Raw genomic sequence first — 22,484 nt, forward strand, 5'->3', positions numbered from 1 at the left:
CAATCCTTCTTCAAGTTTACTGAATTTATCTCCCTTTGACTGATCTTTATTCTTATAAAAATTTTCATAAAAAGATTTCACTTCTTTCAAAATATCTTTTTGTTTTGAAATTACATCTCCATTTTCTTTTTCTACTTTTGGTATTATCTTATTTGTAAATTTTTTTGATTCTAGCCCACAAAAATAGCTAGTAGGTTTTTCACCCTCTTCTATCCATTGTATTCTTGATCGAATTATTTTCCCTTTAATTTTTTCTTTTCTTATATTTTCTAATTCATATTTTTTATTTTCCAAAATCTTTATTGAACCTTCATCTACCTTTTCTTCTAAAATTAGGATTTCATTTCTAAGATCTTTCTCTTGTTTTTCTTTTACTTTTTTTTTATAACTTGAATAAGATATAGTTTTGCCTCTAAGTTCCATCAACAATGTCTCAAGAAATAAATGACTGAAAATATTAAAATGGAGATCTTCATTATTTATGTCTTCAATTCTATCTATATCATAAACAGGCGTTACATATTGTTTTTTAACTTCTACTATGTTTTCTTTAACAATCTTTATATATTCTGGATCATACAATAATGAATTATTAAATTTCCACAATCCTCTACCTCGATCAAATGGATTAAATTCTAGATTTAATATAACCATAGAATGATCAGAGCGATAGCTAGGCTCAATATTACAATTATTCAAACAGCATAATACATTTTCAGACAAAAGAAAAAATCTAGCCTTGCTTGTTTAAAGGGAGTTCTTTTTCTCCATGTGAAACGTTTTAAATCTGGGTAAAGTTCTCGGAAAGGGTCAATGAGACACCTTTCCTCAACAGTCAGGGGAGTTACTTGTACAAGTGATTTTTAAAATAACTTCTTTACGTGATTTTTTGTTTTTGCATAGAAACATAGCGATCGGTATAGAAAATTGAAATTTGAATTTCCCGCAATTTGTAGCTCGTTGTAATCACGCTAGATTTTGCGGCAACCACGTGGTTTTCAGAAGATTTGGAGGGAAAAGATTGTAAACATTGACAAGGTAAGACGTTTACAAAAATTGCTTGAAAATGACTAAAAATAGCCTCGAAATATAAATAGTCTGGGGATTTTACAAGATTTTTGCTGATACTGGGATTATTTTTCCGATAAACTTCAACATTTTAACTACATTTTGACGTTGAAAAATATACGTACTCTCGATTGAAATGCAAGTACTCGCGTGGTTAGAAAGTTGGACCTTCTGAAGATTGGGAATCACGTCAATGAGTGATATTTTTTATTCAGATACAAAAGATCATTCCAGCAAGTGATTTTTAGGAATGTAATTAACTTTAAGGGGGTTAACTCCTGATGACTTGAAAATTTCAAACAATTTCCCCGTGCTTTTTTTCAGAATTTTTGGCACGATAATATAAATTATTATCAATATATATAAAATCATTAAGTGTTTTCTTTTTTATAATAATTTCACACTGTAAACGGAAATATTGAATATTTATTTGATAAATACAGACTTAAATAAGCAGATCTTTATGACCAAACTTCCTAACAACTAATATGCCAAGATGATTTTTTTTTTACCATATTTATCTCCAAGTGTATTTTTTAAAATAGTTTATTACATGCAGTTGTATAAAGTTTGCATATCATATACTATGTGTTTCAGGAAAATAAACAGATAAACGGTTGCATATTTAGACTACATGATTATCCCTTACAGTGGCTTACTGCATTAGGTAAGCATTAAATGTTCTATCAATTATTATGCATATTTCATACATTTTGTATTTGTTGTTTTTATTGATCTAACAATCTAACATCCAGATTTATGCATGTTATATTAAATTATTAAACATTGGCAGTAAGATCATTTGTACCATCATAGCAAAAAATTAATCACTCTGTGCAGTGATTAAGAATCATTTGTACAAGTGATTTATATTATTTAATGTAAATCACTCTGTGCAGTGATTAAAAATCATTTGTACAAGTGATTTACATCATTATTTATTCTGGTCTAAACGGTTTTCTTTCTGTGAAGAATGTATTAAAAAAATATATTTCATAATTTGAAACAATTTTTCTAAAAGAGGGTCCACTTATATCTAATTATTTTTATTAATAAAGAAGATACAAGTCCAGAAATATTACAAAATTCTTGGACATGTTTTGACCATGTAATAATGACCTGACAACACTTAATTAGTATGGCGTTCATTATCGCTGAACTAATGTATATTTGTTTAGGGGCCAGCTGAAGGACGCCTCCGGGTGTGGGAATTTCTCGCTACATTGAAGACCTGTTGGTGACCTTCTGCTGTTGTTTTTTCTGTGGTCGAGTTGTTGTCTCTTTGACACATTCCCCATTTCCATTCTCAATTTTAATACAAGATCATGAAGATAGATAGACAGTTCTTTGAGAAAAGTTTCTTCATATAACACAAATATTTGCTCATTTGCACTAAAAAGTGGTTTTTATTATAAGAAAATATTTGTTATCACTTGAAATATATCCCTCATTTAGGGATTGTTCCCAACCTGATTAGAAATGTATGTATTTTGCCCAACCTGATTACAAATGTACGTATTTTGACGTCACAATTTTCATTGAAAAAGCATGCATACGTTTACTTTTCTACATTGGCTAGAGGTATAGGGGGAGGGTTGAGATCTCATAGACATGTTTAACCCAGCCGCATTTTTTGCGCCTGTCCCAAGTCAGGAGCCTCTGGCCTTTGTTAGTCTTGTATTATTTTAATTTTAGTTTCTTGTGTACAATTTGAAGTTTAGTATGGCGTTCATTATCACTGAACTAGTATATATTTGTTTAGGGGCCAGCTGAAGGACACCTCCGGGTGCGGGAATTTCTCGCTACATTGAAGACCGGTTGGTGACCTTCTGCTGTATTTTTTCTATGGTCGGGTTGTTGTCTCTTTGACACATTCCCCATTTCCATTCTAAATTTTATAGTAAAAATTCATATGAGGTAAGAAAACATATGATCTGACCATAATGAAAATCAGTGATTTGAAATCATTTGTACAAGTGATTAATATAATTTAATGTAAATCACTCTGTGCAGTGATTTGAAATCACTTTTACAAGTGATTTACATTATTTTTTATCCTGGACCATAGTCTTGTCAGTTTTCTTAATTAGTAGAACAGGTTGGTAACAACAACAACCCCCCCCCCCCCCCCCCCCCCCCCCAAATGAGGGACTGTCCCACAGACAAGGGGTCATTTTACTGTTGTAAAACACAGTTATTTCGTAGTGCATTTCTTTTAGACAATAAATTCAAATTAAAAAAATCGCACCTGCTCTATCTCAAAAAGATTTTTACAGTGTAGTGTACTACTATTGATACAAATAATATCAAAATTATAGAAACTTCTACCAGCTCTAACTCAAAATATTGACAATTCTGTGTTAAGGGGGGCTAAAATTCAGTTTGACAGCTTCAGACATTCTAATTTTTGACCTTTTTTAACAGGACCAAATCACTACTTAACATAAAGATTCAGCACCCAAATTTTTTTAACATGTAATTTCATCCCCTTACTTAATATTTCATGCATAAAATATCAAGAAATAAATTGGGAAAGTGTATCAAAAAAAAATGCAAGTTATACACTGTTCACACTAGGGACTATATTCGTAGACAACGAAAACCTAAGGACGATAACTGTGTCCTTGGACCTAATAGGATAGAAAAACTTGACCAATTTTAATAAAACTTTGTATGACCTAAGCTTAGGAAATTATAAGATAGTTGGCCAAGTTTCATGGCCATAGGATATATATTATAGAAATTAGGGCCATTTTAATATTGAAATTTGGATGTTTATTTTTGACGTTTAAATCAAATATTTTCAACTGTTAAGATTTTTGCCTAAAAAATTTAAATATTGCAAAAATTTGCTTTTTAAATACTCTTGAATATAATATAATAAGTATTAAAAGCAACGGAACACTCATTTGATTTATCAGATTTATCACAGTTATTCAAAAGTCAAATTTATATGAGCCTGTGTCTGAAAATAGAGATTTTCGAATTAAGGGAAGCCTTACATAAACATGCATTTTTTTCAACCAATTTGAAGTTTTTGAAGTTTTTTAACCATACATTATTCTTCCATATATATTAAATGTACTTTAAATGTAAAGAAAAGTTACAAAAAGCATACCACATGAGTATAAAATGGTCTTAGGCCATGTAAGACTGAGAATTATTTAGAGTCGATTTAGGCCGTAGCCCATATTTACATATAAAAATGCACACAGAGGCTATAAGAAATGGAAATTTGTTACTTTTTGCTCATTTCTATGCTAAGATGTCATGATACAAGAAGTCTAATTGCAAAAGGACTCTTGAATTCAACTTTTTTTTGCAGACAGTATGGTCTGATGACCAGTTTTTCACTTTTCAATGGAAAACTTGCATGTAGTTTTAGTCTCAATTGGCATATATTTGAACCACTTACTATCCTAAAGAAGAAAATTATGGTAGCATATGAAATGAATAGGGTGTACTGATCATTGTAAAGGTTTTTTTTTACAGATTTAGTGAAATATTTGTGATGGACAACAGATTTTATGTACAAAGCTCTTCACATTTCACATACATCAAACAGGCTGTTTTACCAGGGACATAAATACAAATATTCTGCACATTTTTTCTGTGATAATCTACTTTTCTCTAGATTCAGAGTTCACAAATGGTTAATTAAATTTGATTTAAGCATAGAAACACAAATATCAGGAACATAAAAAGCTGTCAGATAGAAAGTCAGCATGGCTCTTAGGCATAAAATGGAAACTGCTTTAAAATGCTTATTTTAGCCGTATAATGCCAAAATGGGACATTTTAACAGAATTTCTGTCAAACAAAGATGTAAATCCTTTCCTTTTATTGAGTTCGACAAATTGAAACCAGCAAACCGTTCAGAAAAGTTGCCAAAGTACAGAATCTACATTTACGGAATCCATCTCTTAGGCCCGAGAACACAGTTATTTCGTAGTGCATTTCTTTTAGACAATAAATTCAAATTAAAAAAATCGCACCTGCTCTATCTCAAAAAGATTTTTACAGTGTAGTGTACTACTATTGATACAAATAATATCAAAATTATAGAAACTTCTACCAGCTCTAACTCAAAATATTGACAATTCTGTGTTAAGGGGGGCTAAAATTCAGTTTGACAGCTTCAGACATTCTAATTTTTGACCTTTTTTAACAGGACCAAATCACTACTTAACATAAAGATTCAGCACCCAAATTTTTTTAACATGTAATTTCATCCCCTTACTTAATATTTCATGCATAAAATATCAAGAAATAAATTGGGAAAGTGTATAAAAAAAAAATGCAAGTTACACACTGTTCACACTAGGGACTATATTCGTAGACAACGAAAACCTAAGGACGATAACTGTGTCCTTGGACCATTTATATAATTTAATGTAAATCACTCTGTGCAGTGATTTGAAATCACCTTTACAAGTGATTTACATTATTTTTTATCCTGGACCGTAGTCTTGTCGGTTTTCTTAATTATTAGAACAGGTTGGTAACAACCTCCCCCCCCCCTAATGAGGGACTGTCCCACAGACAAGGGGTCATTTTACTGTTGTAAAACAGAAAAACTAATAATAATTTTTTTATTTTTATTTTAAGTTAAAAAAAAAATACATTTCATAATTTGAAACAATTTTTCTGAAAGAGGGGTCAACTTATTTTTAGTATTAAATACATGTTATAAAGAAGGTAAAAGTGAAGAAATATTACAAAATTCTTGGACATGTTTTGACCAGGTAATACAAGATAGATATACAGTTCTTTGAGAAAAGTTTCTTCATATAATATAAATATTTGCTCATTTGCACTAAAAAGTGGTTTTTATTATAAAAAATATTTGTTATCACTTGAAATATATCCCTCATTTAGGGGTTGTTCCCAACCTGATTAGAAATGCATGTATTTTGCCCAACCTGATTACAAATGTACGTATTTTGACGTCACAATTTTCATTGAAATAGCATGCATAGTACAAATTCATATGAGTTAAGAAAACATATGATCTGACCATAATGAAAATCAGTGATTTGAAATCATTTGTACAAGTGATTAAAATTATTTAATGTAAATCACTCTGTGATCAAAATGGTCAGTTGACCCTTTAAGGAGTTATTGCCCTTTATAGTCAATTTTAAACAATTTTCATAAATTTTGTAAATTTTTATTCGTTTATGATATGCCCATAGACCAAGGTGAGCGACACAGGCTCTTTAGAGCCTCTAGTTAGTATTAAATACATGTATAAAGAAGGTAACAGTCAAGAAATATTACAAAATACTTGGACATGTTTTGACTTTGTAATACCAGATAGATATACAGTTGTTTGAGAAAACTTTCTTCATATACATGTAATACAACACTGTACAAATATTTGCTCATTTGCACTAAAAAGTGGTTTTTATTATAAAAAATATTTGTTATCACTTGAAATATATCCCTCATTTAGGCATGTTAGGGGTTGTTCCCAACCTGATTAGAAATGTACGTATTTTGCCCAACCTGATTAGAAATGTACGTATTTTGACGTCACAATTTTCATTGAAAAAGCATGCATAGTACAAATTCATATGAGGTAAGAAAACATATGATCTGACCATAATGAAAATCAGTGATTTGAAATCATTTGTACAAGTAATTAATATTATTTAATGTAAATCACTCTGTGCAGTGATTTGAAATCACTTTAACAAGTGATTTACATTACTATTTATCCTGGTCCGTAGTCTTGTCGGTTTTCTTAATTATTAGAACAGGTTGGTAACAACCCCCACCCCCACCCCCCCCCCCCCCCACCCCCCCCCCCCACCCCCCCCAAATGAGGGACTGTCCCACAGACAAGGGGTCATTTTACTGTTGTAAAACAGAAAAACTAATAGTAATTTTCTCCTTTTATTTTAAGTTTAAAAAAATATATATTCCATAGTTTGGAACAATTTTTCCAAAAGAGGGGTCTGCTAATATCTAATTAGTTTTAGTAATAAAGAAGATACAAGTCCAGAAATATTACAAAATTCTTGGACATGTTTTGACCACGTAATACAAGATAGATTTACAGTTCTTTGGGAAAATTTTCTTCAAATAATATAAATATTTGCTCATTTGCACTAAAAAGTGGTTTTTATTATAAAAAAATATTTGTTATCACTTGAAATATATCCCTCATTTAGGGGTTGTTCCCAACCTGACAAGAAATGTATTTTGACGTTACATTTTTCATTGCATAGCACAAATTCATATGAGGTAAGAAAACATGATCTGACCATAATGAAAATCAATGTGTAGTGATTTGAAATCATTCGACTAGTGATTAATATTATTTAATGTAAATCACTCTGTGCAGTGATTTGAAATCACTTTTACAAGTGATTTACATTATTATTTATCCTGGTCCATAGTCTTATAGGTTTTCTCTACTATCAACAGTTTGCATAGGTGGATCCAAAGGTGGAGGGGGTTGAATATTTTTATGATAATATAAAATTTGGTTGATTATATTTGGAATCACTGGAGCGGGTCCCCCTTAGGTCAGTCAGTGGACCCCCCAAACAGAAAGTAAATTGATTTACCTCTGTCTTTCCATCCATCCAAGGAACATTTTGATAAGGATTTATGAATTTTGGTTTTAGGGTTTAAATAAATCAGCTACATGTACCCCTATGATGTGTTTTCAGATTCATCGCTCAACAACTAAAGTTACTTCCTGTTTACCGAACACTTGTATCATTTTACACATGACTCTAGTTTCAGCAGATTATGTGAACAATTTGTTTTTGTCATAGCATTCACATTAAATGAGTTTTGTTTTGGTCTGTTTTTCTAATACTGTATGCAATAGGTCTACTATATTTGCTGTATCGAATGATTGTAAGGTGTACAAGTCTAGCTGGCAGGTGTCATCTGACCTTGAACTCATTTTCATGGTTCAGTGGTCAAAAATAAGTTTTTGGGTTTTGGTCTTTTTTTCTGATACTATATGCAATAGGTCAACTATATTTGGTGTATGGAAATATTTTATGATCTATATGTCAGTCGTGCAGGTTTTATTTGACCTTGACCTCATTTTCACGGTTCATTACTCAGTATTGAGTTTTTGTGTTTTAATCTGTTTTTCTTAAACTATAAGCAAAGTCAACTGTATTTGTTGTATGGATGAATTGTTAGCTGTACTGGCATGGTTTCTTTTGACATTGACCTCATTTTCATGGTTCATTGGACAATGTTTAGTTTTCTTGGTGTAAATGTTAAGTTTAAGTAACAGTTGTAATAAAGCTTTATATTTAGGACTCAACATAATAGCAATATTTAGTAAAGAAGGGGATACATTTCAGCGTGTGCACTCTTGTTTTCTTCATGAATAATCTTGTGCTTACTGGACAGTCAGGACCCTTTGCTAAACCAGATTAAAACACAAATGTTACTGTAAATTCAGAAATTATTGCGTGCATTTATTATTGTGATTTTGTCATTTTAGACTTAAATGCGATTTTAATTTTGACAATTTCGAGAACTATCCTGTTTAATTCAAATAAAATAAATCAAAATGTGAGTTTAAATTATTCATTTAAAACTCTGTCAAATTTTTCGCAAAAATAAAAACCTCGCAATATTTCTGAATTTACAGTATCCGAATTTGAATTTATAGAAATAGTCACATTCTGACAAAAAAATAGAAATGACCTACATGTAGGCCTGCAAAATTTGAAAACTTTTATGACCTCTTCAACAGAGTTGAATCACTGATTAGTCCTGGTTTTTAAATAAAGATTAATAATTTGGTACTGGAAGGGTTTCTAATCAGAAATTACTTCTACCAGTGTTCTGTTAATTAATAATATCACTTCTACCAGTGTTCTATTAAAATCACTCTGAACAGTAAATTAAAGTCACTCGAGTCATGCCCCCTTTTTAGCTGACTGAGGCCGGAAGTGCCCGATGTGAGCTTATGTCACCACTTCTGTCGTCATTAAATATATTTCAAAAACTTTTCCTTTGAAACTATTTGGTCAAATACCTAAGTGAATTGATCTCAATGAAATTTAAAAAGATGGTTCAATACCACAAAGGGAAGGTTGGGATTGATTTTGGTGATGATGGTTCCAACGGTTTAGGAATTAGGAACCCAAAAGGGGCCCATAAAAAGCATTTTTCTACTTTCAGGATTATTACTTGTGTATAAGTATTTCAATTGCTCTGAATTTATACCACAATGTTTAATACCACAAGTAGAAGGTTTGATTCATTTTGGGGGTAATGGTGCTAACAGGAATTAAGGGCCAAAACTAGCATTTTTGTACTTTCTGGCCAATAACTTGTGTGTAAGTGTATGGATCACTCTGACATTGTACCACAGTACTGCGCAATAGATTTGTAAAATCTTCACATTTACTTTGTATCAGAAACCTATATTATGTCATAAGTTTGATCACAATCCAAATTCAAACAGTATCCAGCTTGAATATTATTGTGTCCAAATTTGCCCTTCAATTCAGGGTTCAACCTCTGCAGTCGTATCAGGCTGGGCTCAGGGAATCAATTTATTTTTATTTTAATGCTCTGACAGGCATTACAGGAGAAAAAATTTTTCACCTCCCTTATAATAGTCAACTCAATGGAAGAGTTTTGACTTCGATTCGGAACAGTTGGCACATGCGCATTAGCACTGATTTTTTAACTAAAGTCAACCCGAGTTGGACGAATCAAGAAGGCCCTGCTGGTATCAGAGATAAACACACATTTTAATTCACTTTGTGCAGTGATTTAAAATCATTTATACAAGTGATTTACATTTAATTGAATGAAATCACTCTGTGCTGTGATTAAAAATGATTTGTACCAGTGATCAACATTATTTCAAATTGTATGCAATGAAAGACGCCCTTTGAAGTGTTTTATTTTTATTTATACCAGTGATCAAAACTTTTTTTTTAATGAATGATTATATTTCATAAACGTCACTACAAATTATAATTTTGACCTGCAAAATCTTATTTATCATTCCTTGAATCTTTAGTTTCTACAACTGTACATTCTGTATATAAAAATGTTTGTGTTTGTTTTTGGTCATAGCATTTTCAGTTTATGAGTTTTTATTGTTCTTTAATTTTTATCCCCCAGCTGTAGCGTAGGAGCATAAAGTTTTAACCTTGTCCATGTTTTTTGTACGTCCCAAAGTTGGTTTCAGTTCTCTAACTTAAATTTGTCTCAACCAAATGTTATGAAACTGATAGACAATGCTTATAACCGCCAAACTCAGACAAATATGGTAGCATCAATTTGACAGTTCTTGAGTTATGTCCCTTTGTTACATTATATGCTAGCAGGGCATCATCTGTTCCATCGACACACTTCCCATTTATTTTAATTATATATTATTATTAATTTTCGACCCCTTATTTAACAACTTTTTTTATTGATTACTAAAGGACACTTCATTCATTAATAGGACCAAAATGAATACATCTGAGTTGCAAAGGCATGCTGAATTATTACAAAAGCTCTGTCGCTTGTGTGGACATGAAATAGATCTTAGATATAAATATGACAAACATCATTTTAATGAAGAATTAGGCGACATGTATGGGATGGACCTGAATTTTGATTTGGACCACATACATCCAGTATATATTTGCAAACGATGCTCCAGTGTTTTATATAGAGTGCGACAGGCCAAAGGTAAAGAGGGGAAAAAATTTGCAACAGACTTAATACCTTTCTCTTTTGACAAACACACAGACAAATGTAAAATTTGTCTCTTAAGTAATGATTCTGAGGGACAAGCTAAACGAGGACGTCCAAAAAAAAAAAAAATTCCGAAGCCCGAGAAGATAATCAAGGAGTGGAAAAATGAACAAGATGATGATGAGATACCCTCGAAGGCACTTAAGGATAATTCTACAGAATGTAAACATTCAGAAGTTCAGATAAATTGCAAACCTTGTTTTTCCTATGTCAAAAAACAGTTTTGTACCTTATTAAAAAATAGAAACGAGAATGAAAAATTAAAGATCGTTAAAGAATTATGTTGGAGTTTGACACATCAGATATAAGTTTGTTTGCATATGTTATAGGCCTTCAACAAAGGAAATCAATTAAGGAAGATGCTCAGTCCTTTGCAATGATGTATAAAGATCTTGACACTGTCGCAACATTCAAATCAAATGACTGGCTTCAAGATCGAAACCCAGTTGTTAAGAATTTTTGCTTTGGTATGTGTGGTTTACCAAGCAATTCATCAACTATGGACGATAATCAAACCTTGACTGTAATGACTACTTTAGAACAAAGCTACAAATTATGTGAACCTAAACTTGTGTCACCTTTTGCCTTTTTACAGAATTTATGTATATACTCTTTAACTGGGAGTAAACAGGCAGTTGATATTGTTGGAAAAACCAAGCCAGCTGGGTGCTACAAAACTGTTTTGTCATGGTTGATGGAGCAAAGTACTGATGCACCAGTCCTTCCTGGTTGTGATGTTATGAATGTTTTTGATAATGAACAAGTTATTGGTAACAAAAGTGGTATAAGACCAAAAAATAAAGCAAAAATATCAATTATAACCAATAAGGGATATGTAGCAATTGAAGAAAATTTGCAAAAGATGAAGGAACTAAAACCCCCTTACATTATAAGAAAAGATACAGAAGATTACTTGAATTTCCCAGAGTTTGATCCTGATGTCTTGAAGTCCACTGTTGAATCAATCATTGACTCTAACTCAGACCGAAACAAAAGTTACATAGATGCTCATTATGAACAGTTGTATTTATTTTTGGAAGTTGCAATGAGAGTTGTGGCTGAGGAACAAGAAGAAGAAGAAGAAAATCTCCGAGATTATATCGACAGAAATATCATAGAAAAAGAAATCCCAGAAAGTTTTATTAAGTGTAGCATTTGTGGAACATTGAACTCAAAGAAAAAAAGGATTTGCCAAGGGTGCAATGAAAAAGAGGGAATAAAGAAAGCAAGAACAGAGGAAAAGCTGAATGACAATCAGGGAAATGAAAGACGAAAGTCAAAAGAAGAATCATTTACAAAATTAGAATTTGACATAGGTATAGATGGTGAGGTTAAAATAACATCAACTAATGATGTGAAAGAAAATGAAAGATATGATCATGTTCAGTCTGGACACAAAGGAAAGAAAGAACTTATATTAAGTGATCCAGTCTTCTGTAACCCAAATTCCTTTGATACTGTTGCAAGAGTTCTTCGTCAAATTGGCCAAGAAAATGGTATATATCAGTATGGTGGAAACTCAAGACATTGGACCCATGTGTGCTATGATGGGGTGCCTTATTTAATTTGTAAAAAGTTAAAAGAAGAAGCAGTGGTATGTATATATGAAGACCAAGACCACAGTAGATGTGGAAAAACATTTTTAAGCTTACAGTTGTACGAAAGTCATGTTCAACAGGAACATTCAGATACTGAAGAATTTAACTTTTGCCATGAGTTCAATTGGTTTTATCTACGCATTGGTGGTGGCCATTTTGAAATGAACCTAGTCAAAGGCTTCTTTGAATTGAATTGGTTACCAATTATGGAGAAGTTGTGTGAAGAAATGAGCTTTACATCAGATGCTGCTAAATTGTATGCCAAGAACTGTAAAGACCACCACAAGAGCTGGCAACTTCTGCTTACATTGCATCTATCTGTTTTACGTGAACTGGTTTTGCCATATGTACGGCATTGTTTGTTGACAAAAGAAAACTACACTGGTAAAGGTTTTTTTAAGTATGTAGATAAATCCTAAGATACATTATGGATCAAGTCTGCAGATTTTCTCAGGGGATTATCAACTTTCGTATTGGAACTAGACGAAACAATGCAGCATTAATGGCCAGTGCCAAATACATGACAAAAGAGATATTCCATGCCAGAAACCACCCAAAGTATCAGCAGATTGAAATGTACGATCACATACAGTACTTAATAATGCCTGATGAAGTTAAACAGCAGAGTGATAGATTTGCATCAATCACAACTTCTGGTCACAACTCCACTGGTGAAGATTTAGACTTTGTGTTAGAGGAGAAAAACAAACAACTTAAGCAATAGATTAGTAAAGGAGTGCCAACAGATGCTGTTTGGCAAAAAATTTGCAGAAATAATACTGTACTACAGACTTTAAAAGTCAACCTATATTCACTGTTAGGTATTTTGCCAACAGATGCATCTTTAAGGGGTCTTGACATAGATCCAGCAATAGATGCATTTAGATTGATTCTTAGGGAGAAAAACTACCTTTGGGAACATAAAGATGAACATTTTTCTATAGATGGACATATTTTGGATTTTGACTTAGTTAATTTAATAGAAAGAGCATCAGAAAAAAGAGTGTTCCTTTTAAAGACACAGTACTATAAAATGACGACATAGATATTCCTAATATGAGCTACCCAATTCCAGTTACCCCTCAAGAGAGAGACAAATTTGAAGACATCAACAATCAAACAAAAGCCCAAATTGCAAAAGAGATAAGTTATTGTATGGAAATGTTACCAGAAGGAGAAATACATGATTACTTTGAAGTATGCTTTAAGAAAGTTAAAGCTGGGAAAAAGTCTGAGTATTTGTCCTTTTTAGCTGAGCTAAGAGATGTCATAAGAAGTGGTCTTGCTGAAGATGCTGATGAGGTAAATCATCATAATATTTGAATGCATGCGATGCACGACTTATTACTCCTGTTATGTATATGTGTAGATTGATATTTATTGTCTCTTGTCTGCATGAATATGCTTGTGAAAGATAATACTTAGTAAATATGATAAATGGAGAATGGGATACATTTAATGCCCCTGATTGCATAGATTGTTATAAAGGGGCATAACTCTCGAACAGTAAAAGTCATCATGCAACCCATATTCAACTTGATCTGTATTCTGTACTTAATGTGGTAAAAAGCATTGTTAAGTTTCCTATAATTAGAGGTATAACCCTTGAAATTCCCCGTAGGAACTCCCTTTACGCCAAAAACTATGCAGTACTATTTTATTCAAAGGTCAAAACAGGGCTGTTCTGCTTATTTTCAGTATTAAAATGGCCCAAACTTCTGGGAGTTTAAACTTTACTTTAATTCTGTACTACCCCTTCCTTCACTTTTGGTGACCATCAGAATTAAAATTTCCCTATGACAATGTGTATACATACTGGTTACATTCCTAAGTTATTTCTCAATGAGATGAAACCTAAAGATCATATCTGGGAACCAGTATTGTAAACAAAACAAAATATCTATGAATATTATATGTCTCCCCAAAAGAGGCATGGTTTGTGAAACGGGTGTATTACTTTTGGTGGATTGAAAAGTTTATACATTGTACATGTTGTGTATATTCAGATAAAATGATTACTGAAGATTACTTTTTTTTTTTCATGGGTATCAATTTTTGTGGTTTGAGAAAACTTGCATATTCATGAATATTTGATTTTTTTTGGGAAAAGTCTGCACTCATTCCTATAGAAAGTTTGTAATTTGTTGAACATTAAAATACATGGTTTTCCTGTACCCATGAAATTTGGTATCCAACGAAAATTAACATGATTAATGTAATAAAATATGCAAGCATGTCCTCCCCCCTTTTTTATATTTGTTTTGTGTCTTGTGTGAACTAATGAGCATACTATAAAAAATGCAAAATAAATGCATGACTGATATTATGCATGTTTCTTTTTTTAATAGCTAAGGCATGGATGAGATTGTCCTTCCAGCTCTAATGGTCATCTTCCCAATATTGGCAGTAGTATTGTCTGTAATCTTAACACTTGTTGTCCGGCATACAATTGTCAAGTTGAAAAACGTTGACAGACTCAGAATACGGGTTTTAGACATTTCAAGTAGGTATGTCTTCTGTAAAATGTATAATGAATATATATATTTGAAAAAAGGATTGCACCACTAAAACTTTTTTTCAGTGTACATTTCTTATTCCATACTTTGGACTTTAATAAATAAAATGTTTTTTTTTTTTTTTTAAATGGAAAATAATGTTAGTTTGGTGTTTTTTTCTAAGATCCAAGATTTTATAAATAATCAAATTCATAGAAATCCAAATTACATTTGATTTAAATAATGCAATTGGATATTTGTATTTATCAGACTTTGATTTAAAATGAGGTAGAATTACAAAAAAGCCTTGCTTGTAAATTTATTAATATTCATTATCATTTAAGCATGTAAATTTAACACAAGTGTTGCAGTTCTTTTCAGGATGTGCATTTTGTTTTATTACTTCTATTTCATTTTGTTTTTTGGAATAAGTACTATACAGTTCTTGTATTTTTGCAGCCTTTACAAGAAGTGAATTTATATATACTACAATCTGGCTCATTATTTTATACTTTTAGCATGTTTAAACGTCTTCAGAAACATGGGCAAATTCACAAAATTACAAAAAGGCGAGACATATCTCTGTTAACAGTTCATATACAATTAGAAGAGTACAGCAAATGCAAGAGAGAGGCGAAAGACATCAAAGGGACATCCGAACTCATAAGTCAAAAAATAAACTTACAATGCCATGGCAAAAAATGAAAACAAAAAAAAAGACAAACAACAGTATACAAAATACAACATAGACATGCAACTTAAGAATGAGCAACTTGAAACAGAAATGCACTGTTTGTCAAAAAGATAATGTCTGTGTACAATGTTTTCATGATGTTTAAAACATGTAAAATCCCTGAGGGTAGAAACATTTAAAATAATCATGCAAAAAATAGTAGGTAACAAATTTATCATTAAAATAGTTTAAATGTTTGGATAAATTTCAGGACACACAACAACAATGATAGAAGGAGAAGGAGACCGTAGAAGTAGCTGCAGCTCTGGGAACGAGGAAGACATGTTTGGAGTAAAGCTTATGAAGGACAAAGTAGAGGCTATGGCCTATAAAAAACCAAAACCTGGGACTTTCAGCAAATACCAAACTGAGGACAGATTAATAAAAACAGAAAGAATGAAGAAGACTAGACTGATCAAAGAGCTCACCAGAATTGGTGGAAAGTTACAAACACATGAGAAAGAACCTGTGGAGTGTCTTTTTATTATTAAGAACAAAGCTACAAACAGGTTTAAATATGTGGGCTTTGGAGATGTGTGTGACAATTTTGAGAATGGCTTGCCATTAACCAAACAGATTTCAAAGTGCCGAAAATATACTTTTCCGGAACAAGGTTATTTTCCAAAAACAGACGAAGTAGACAAAAAAATTGAACAGCTGACACCAAATAAGTATTCATTTGGGTTTATTGCCACACAAAATCTACCAACAACATCTAGCAGTAGCAACATGACTCTCTGTGACTTGCAGAAGAAAAGAATCAATGCCATGCAAATAAATGAAACAGTAAACATTAAAAGGTGAGACCTTTCACAAGTATTGGATGTGTAAATTTGTACAAAGTACATAATAATATGTAGCAGCCATATTCTTTTTTGAACGGAAGCTTGAATTTCATTAAGATTCTAGATTTTTTTTTAACCAGTGTGTAAATGTTTGATATTATCTTTCTTTGTATGAAGTGTGATATGCTAATGTTATTTTGTAATATTTACAGAAAGAGGGAACTGTTTAGCCAGAAGGCCAGAGAAACAGGAGCGAGGGGAGGAGGGAGGGGAGGAGGGAGGCAACAATTTAAAGAGTAAGTTCATGGGACCTCATTATCATAAAGAAAATTGATAATATTAATTATAAAAAAGAAGATGTGGTATGATTGCCAATGAGACAACTGTCCACAAGAGACCAAAATGACACAGACATTAACAACTTTAGGTCACTGTACGGCCTTCAACAATGAGCAAAGCCTATACCACATAGTCAGCTTTAAAAGTCCCTGATATGACAATGTAAAACAATTCAAACGAGAAAACTAACGGCCCTATTTATATTAAAAAAAGGAACGAAAAACAAATATGTAACACACAAACAAACGACAACCACTGAATTACAGGCTTAAGTTTATTTGATACTTGTGGTAAAACCTTCATGTTACAGACTTTCAACAAAAAATCAATGATAAGTTGAACAGATGAGACATTTCAGCGTGTGCACTCCTGACATATAAACTGTGACATTTTTTAGCAACACCTATTCACTATTCAACATCTTAAGCATCAAGTTGCACATAGACCTTGAATTTGATTAGGAGTGTATTGGGTTAAAATGCCAGGCAGATGTTGAAGTCATACACTATGATTCTTTGGCATGTTTAACCATTTACTGCATTATCCTTTTTTCAGAATATCGAGTGATTCTGAGAGTGAATCAGATGGTGCCATAAACAAAAGGCTAAAAAAGGCAAATCGAGGTAGAGGAAGAGGAAAAGGCACACTCAATGGAAAGGGAAGAGGAAAGACGTCTCAAAGCAGATCGTAAGTTGAGTCATCATTATACACAAGTTATAAAAAATGACAATACTGATTGTGTTGGTTATCTAATGACTATTGATTACACTTTTATGTTGTATTTCCCCCCAATTAAATTAATAAGCAGTACATTTAAATTGTAGATTAGGTATCATTTTAATTGATTGCTTCCTGTACATCACAAACACCTTTTGCTTAGATTCCCTGTTTACCTTTAGAAATTGCAATTAGTATTTGCTGCTTTTCTGCTCAGCCAACACCATATAGCAGTATGAAATAAGTCTGGGTGGCTTTGCATCATGCTAACATATACAAAGGAAATGACTGCTTGCACATTAAGAATCCAGCTCAATGTGTCATTCTATTCCAAGGAAGGGTATATATATTAGTTTATCAACATGTTTTTATTCTTAAATATGCCTATAAATCAATTTGACACTGGACATTAATAAGACATCAATCTAATGCCCTGTTTGCAATTGATGTCTGCATATATTCAAAATACAACCATCACCCTGTCAATGTCTATGAAGGAAAAAGGTCTCAAATATTTATTTAAAAAATAATTTTGTGTCAATAGTGCTATTTTATCACAAAGACTGATCAAGGCCTCTGGTAGCAACCAATGTATCCAATACTTATTGTTGAAAACTTCTCTTTCAGAACTGAAGCTAATGTACTTGAACAACATGTAGAAGAATAAGTGATGAAATACCAATGATCATCCATGACAGCAAAAGGTATATAACAGTGATTTTAAGAGCTGTTGAGTTAGTTGTAAAAAAAAAGGGGGGGGGGGTTCACATGTTGTGCCATATCTCAGAAACATTGTTGCATTGAACTTTACACACTTGTAAGTTATATTAATCTGATGATCTGTATACTATTTCGTGATGATTCTCTATTTTATTTTAGAGTTATTGTTTTTTGGGGGGAAAAAAAGGGGGATGTGTTTTCACATGTCGCGCTGTATCTCAGAAACTATTTATGATTATTGCATAAAAGATTGAAACTGACAATGACTCAGTCTGTACAGCAAACATATATATTGTTTTTAACATATTTTAACATTGGTCATACTTATTTTTATTTACTAAAAGGAACAATGTACCCAAGGCAGGAACCAGCAATGACCATGAGGACAGTTTAAATGTACATTCTTCATTTTCAAGTTGAATTCTAACATGTTTATATTGAGTTGTTGAATTAACCTTCCCAACACTGGCAACTGATACTTACTTGCATGTTATTTTTTAATTAAACATTGCGAACAATTTTCATTGGAATATCTCCCCATTATTTTTAAAATATACAAAGTTTCCAAATGACAGCACACACTTCAATATGAAACATTGTACTATAAAATCTGTCAAATATCACCATGGCACCCTAGGGAGAATGCTGCATTGCTTATTTGTAACTTTAAAAAAATCAGCTATGTCATTCCTTGTGAAATTGTAAGCCAAGCTCAACTATAAAAAAAGAGTCAGTTTTTGTTCTGTGTGTATTTTTTTTTATCTAAATTTAATGTTTAATTTGAAAAAGAAACTGATCTCATTGAATGCAAGATAAAACATTTCATTTCATCATGCCTAATAAATTTAATCACAGGGTTGCATTAGAGTTAATTACAGCATGTAGCCTGACCATTTCTTAAAATAAAAACATTGTTCTGTATTGTTCAAAGCATGAAGAATTTACTTTATATACTTACTACTGTTAACTTGCATGGATTTGTTACTACTAACAACACGAACAAAGCATGAAACAATTTTCCTGTACATTACAAATTTTTAAGTTACCTTCATTAGGTAAAACCACATTTACAATAACATTTACTACTCAGGGATACTTTAAGTAATCAAAATATTTAAATACATATTGATTTATTTTTTTGACAAGGTAATCCTGGAAAATTCTTTTCAAATGCAAATTTAGTGTCCTGATATTTTGCAAAAACCATCATCAAAGTATATATCTTAAAGCTGTAATTTTTTTGTCTTGATGATGAGTTTGATCTCTGGCCAGGTCAAACCAAAGGGTTCAAAATTGATATTTGCTATTTCTCAACTATTTACACATCATTTAGAATTAAGAGCAAAGACTAGTAGTCTTAAGGTCATAATTATGTGCATGATTAATGTAAAATGTCTTCCTGTGGCCTGTTACCTTTCAGCTGCCTATTTACAAAACATCATCTCAGCATGTGTCAAGTGATAAGCAAGGTTAATATGATCATATTTACATGTTATTTGCCACTGAACTTTCGACAGCCTATCATCATCATCATCATCATCATCATCATCATCATCATCATCATCATCATCATCATCATCAATTTCACTACTTTTATCATGAATATCTAATGTAGTTTAATATTTAAATTGAGGCTGATGAAGATTGTTTACTTAGTGAATTGATGTTAGCCTTTTTTTTTTTGCACAGATAAGTAATACCACCTTGAATGATTTATTCCCTATTGATGGTGCCTCGGAAATTGAAATGGAAGATGGTACCACAATCAGTTTCCGGGAGTTTGAAGATGTGTTTGAACAGCACATGGTAAGTGTTTCATTACTTTTATCATGTTTATTGGTAAACATTGATTTGTATTTATTGATTCTTCTGTCATATCTACGAGTTTTTGTATAGACACTGGATTCTGAACTGTTTAAAGAATTTTGTCAAGCAACAAAAATGCATAGATGATGACTATAAGGGAAAAGAGATACATACCAATGACAGCTGCATAACACTTTATTTATGATCAGATAGGAAACTGTAACTAGTGATAATATTAGATTTATAAATTTGCCCTTTTAGGATGACTCAGAAGAAGTGCAGGCCACACAAGAACTTCAGGCCAACCAAGATTTGCAGGCCACAAGTCCAGGCCACTCAAGTCCAGGCTACTCAAGTCCAGACCACCCAAGAAGGTCAACCCATACCAGCTGCACAACTGCACAAGGATACAAGAAATGTAAGACCTGTTTTATGAATAGATAAACGTGGAGAATAGATATAAATTTTGGTTATTTATGTAACAATGTGGTCATGATACATGCAATATCTTTTTTATTCAAAGTTTCAGTTTGGTTTTCTTTTTCTTGTAGAGTGATATTGTCCTGATTTGTCAGATAATGTTCATCTATGCTACACTTTATTGGATAGCTATATCTGTAGCAAGATTTTAATCTTTGAGATTGAAAATTTCATGAAGTTATAATTACATATGAAACTAAGACATCATAAATTAAACTGTTTTAAATAGTATGTGATCATTTTTTTTTAAAGGTGCCAAAGGAAAATGATTTCGTGAGAGTTAAGTTTGTCGTAAAAGCTAGAGGGAGTACAAAAGAGCAATATTTTATTGGACAGGTATGTTAAATTTAGTTTATCAAAGGAATGCCTTTTAATGCCACACACATATCGAGTAAAATGTGTATGCCATGAAATGAAACACAAATTGTAATTCAAAGAGTTTGAAAAGCTAAGAGACATCCTTTTTATTTTTGGAAAATAACCAAACATCACATACAGAGAGGCTTAAATTATTATTTCCCTGAAATTACATTTTTGTTAATCTTGGCTGATTATATGCATAGTTTGGGAGATCAAGATCTATTTATCATTTGTAATTGTCTTGAAGTAGCTTTAAGTACATGTAGTAACTGCAAGTACTCTGATTTTGGTTCTTTTTAGCCTGTAGTACATGTAGTATACTGGTTAGTTTTCTCAATTGAAATGTTTTGCATTTTTCTTCTTGTAAGGCCCTTTTATAGCCAAATATAAGGTATGGGTTTTCTCATTGTTGAATGCTGTATGGTTGCCTATAATTACTTACATCTACTACGTTTGAACTTTGTTGGATAGTTTGTTTAATTGGCAAACAAAGTTACATATCAATAGATTGTTAAACAAATAAAGTTTATATAAATATATATATATCCATTTATTTCTACATTTCAGGTTGTTGAACTAATTGATGGGGAACCTGTGATATCTTTTTTAAAAGATATCAAGGATATTGAACTCAAACAGTGGCCTGACAAAACAGAATTGTCATTGGTGGATCCATCCATGATCACAGATATTCTAAAAGAGCCAGAAACTGTTTTAACTGGCAGAAGACTACTGTTGAAATTAAATTAATATTTTTATGTTGAAGGCATAGTTATACTGTGAAAGTACTTTTATTCGTGAGAAACCAATTTTCTTGTTTATCTACGAATTTAAGTGACATGTTTATGGCCTAATTAACACCTTTGATGGTCTTTAATCAGTCTCTATTTCGAGTTAATTAGTGTGATCACTTTGATTTACAATTTACATTGGTCAATTTATACTTTGCAACTTCCTTTAATCTAGACAATTTGTAACCTTTGTTTCTAATAACTTCAATATTTTGATTTTACTTTTTTTGGAAAACTAAAATCCACAATTTTAAAACCCACGAACATGTAAATGTTGCTCAAACCACGAAAATTGATACCCACAAATTAAAGTACTTTCACGGTAATTGAATTGATTTTTTGTGTCCTATAGAGTTCCTTATGTGCAATGTGTACTTTTTATGTGTAATTACAAAATGTGGTAATTTTAGTGCTTGTTTGACATGCAATAATTAGTGAGAAAGCCATCAGTATTTGTCTCTATTAATCACTTAAGACAATGATTCTATTTTCACTGTTTTAAGTGATTTTTTTTTGTGATATAAGGAGTATTATGCTTGTTTTTTTTTTATTTTTTGGGTACAAAAGTTTGTTTTTTCTATAAATTTCGTGGATGCATTAATTTTCTCCTTGAAAATGTTGAAGGCAGTTTAAACTTCATTTAAAGTTTGTATCTGTTTAAGTTCCTTATGTGCAATGTGTACTTTTGTATTTGAGTTATGTTTGTAATTTTAGTGCTGGTTTGACATGAAATTGCAATAAGTAGTGAGAAAGCCATCAGTATTGGTCTCTATTAATCACTTGACACAGTGATTCTATTGTCACTGTTTTAAGTGATTTTTTTGTCGAGCCTGCGACTTTTGTCG

At 31.8% G+C, this 22,484-nt stretch overlaps 1 protein-coding gene and 1 long non-coding RNA gene across 2 annotated transcripts; both read left to right on the top strand.

The window, feature by feature from the left end:
- The first annotated feature begins 14,597 nt into the window (after positions 1-14,597).
- Positions 14,598-16,726, top strand: LOC127699944 (uncharacterized). Its single transcript, XM_052203319.1, has 3 exons — positions 14,598-14,920; positions 15,853-16,441; positions 16,639-16,726. Exons 2-3 carry the CDS (start codon positions 15,867-15,869, stop codon positions 16,724-16,726), a joined length of 663 nt encoding a protein of 220 aa, XP_052059279.1. The 5' UTR covers positions 14,598-14,920; positions 15,853-15,866.
- A 594-nt stretch (positions 16,727-17,320) lies between these two features.
- LOC127699966 (uncharacterized) lies at positions 17,321-22,458 on the top strand. Its single transcript, XR_007981318.1, has 6 exons — positions 17,321-17,452; positions 18,110-18,186; positions 19,892-20,008; positions 20,270-20,426; positions 20,741-20,824; positions 21,416-22,458. It is a non-coding gene; the product is annotated as an uncharacterized LOC127699966 (long non-coding RNA).
- The last annotated feature ends 26 nt before the right edge of the window (positions 22,459-22,484 follow it).

Source organism: Mytilus californianus, unplaced genomic scaffold, assembly GCF_021869535.1.
Source record: "Mytilus californianus isolate M0D057914Y unplaced genomic scaffold, xbMytCali1.0.p SCAF_45, whole genome shotgun sequence".
Classification (NCBI taxonomy): domain Eukaryota; kingdom Metazoa; phylum Mollusca; class Bivalvia; order Mytilida; family Mytilidae; genus Mytilus; species Mytilus californianus.

Excerpts from the sequence above, each read along its gene's own strand:
- LOC127699944 (XM_052203319.1), top strand. The coding sequence starts at position 15,867 with ATGATAGAAGGAGAAGGAGACCGTAGAAGTAGCTGCAGCTCTGGGAAC. Across the intron at positions 16,442-16,638 it reads GAAACAGTAAACATTAAAAG|AAAGAGGGAACTGTTTAGCC; the intron begins GTGAGACCTTTC and ends TAATATTTACAG.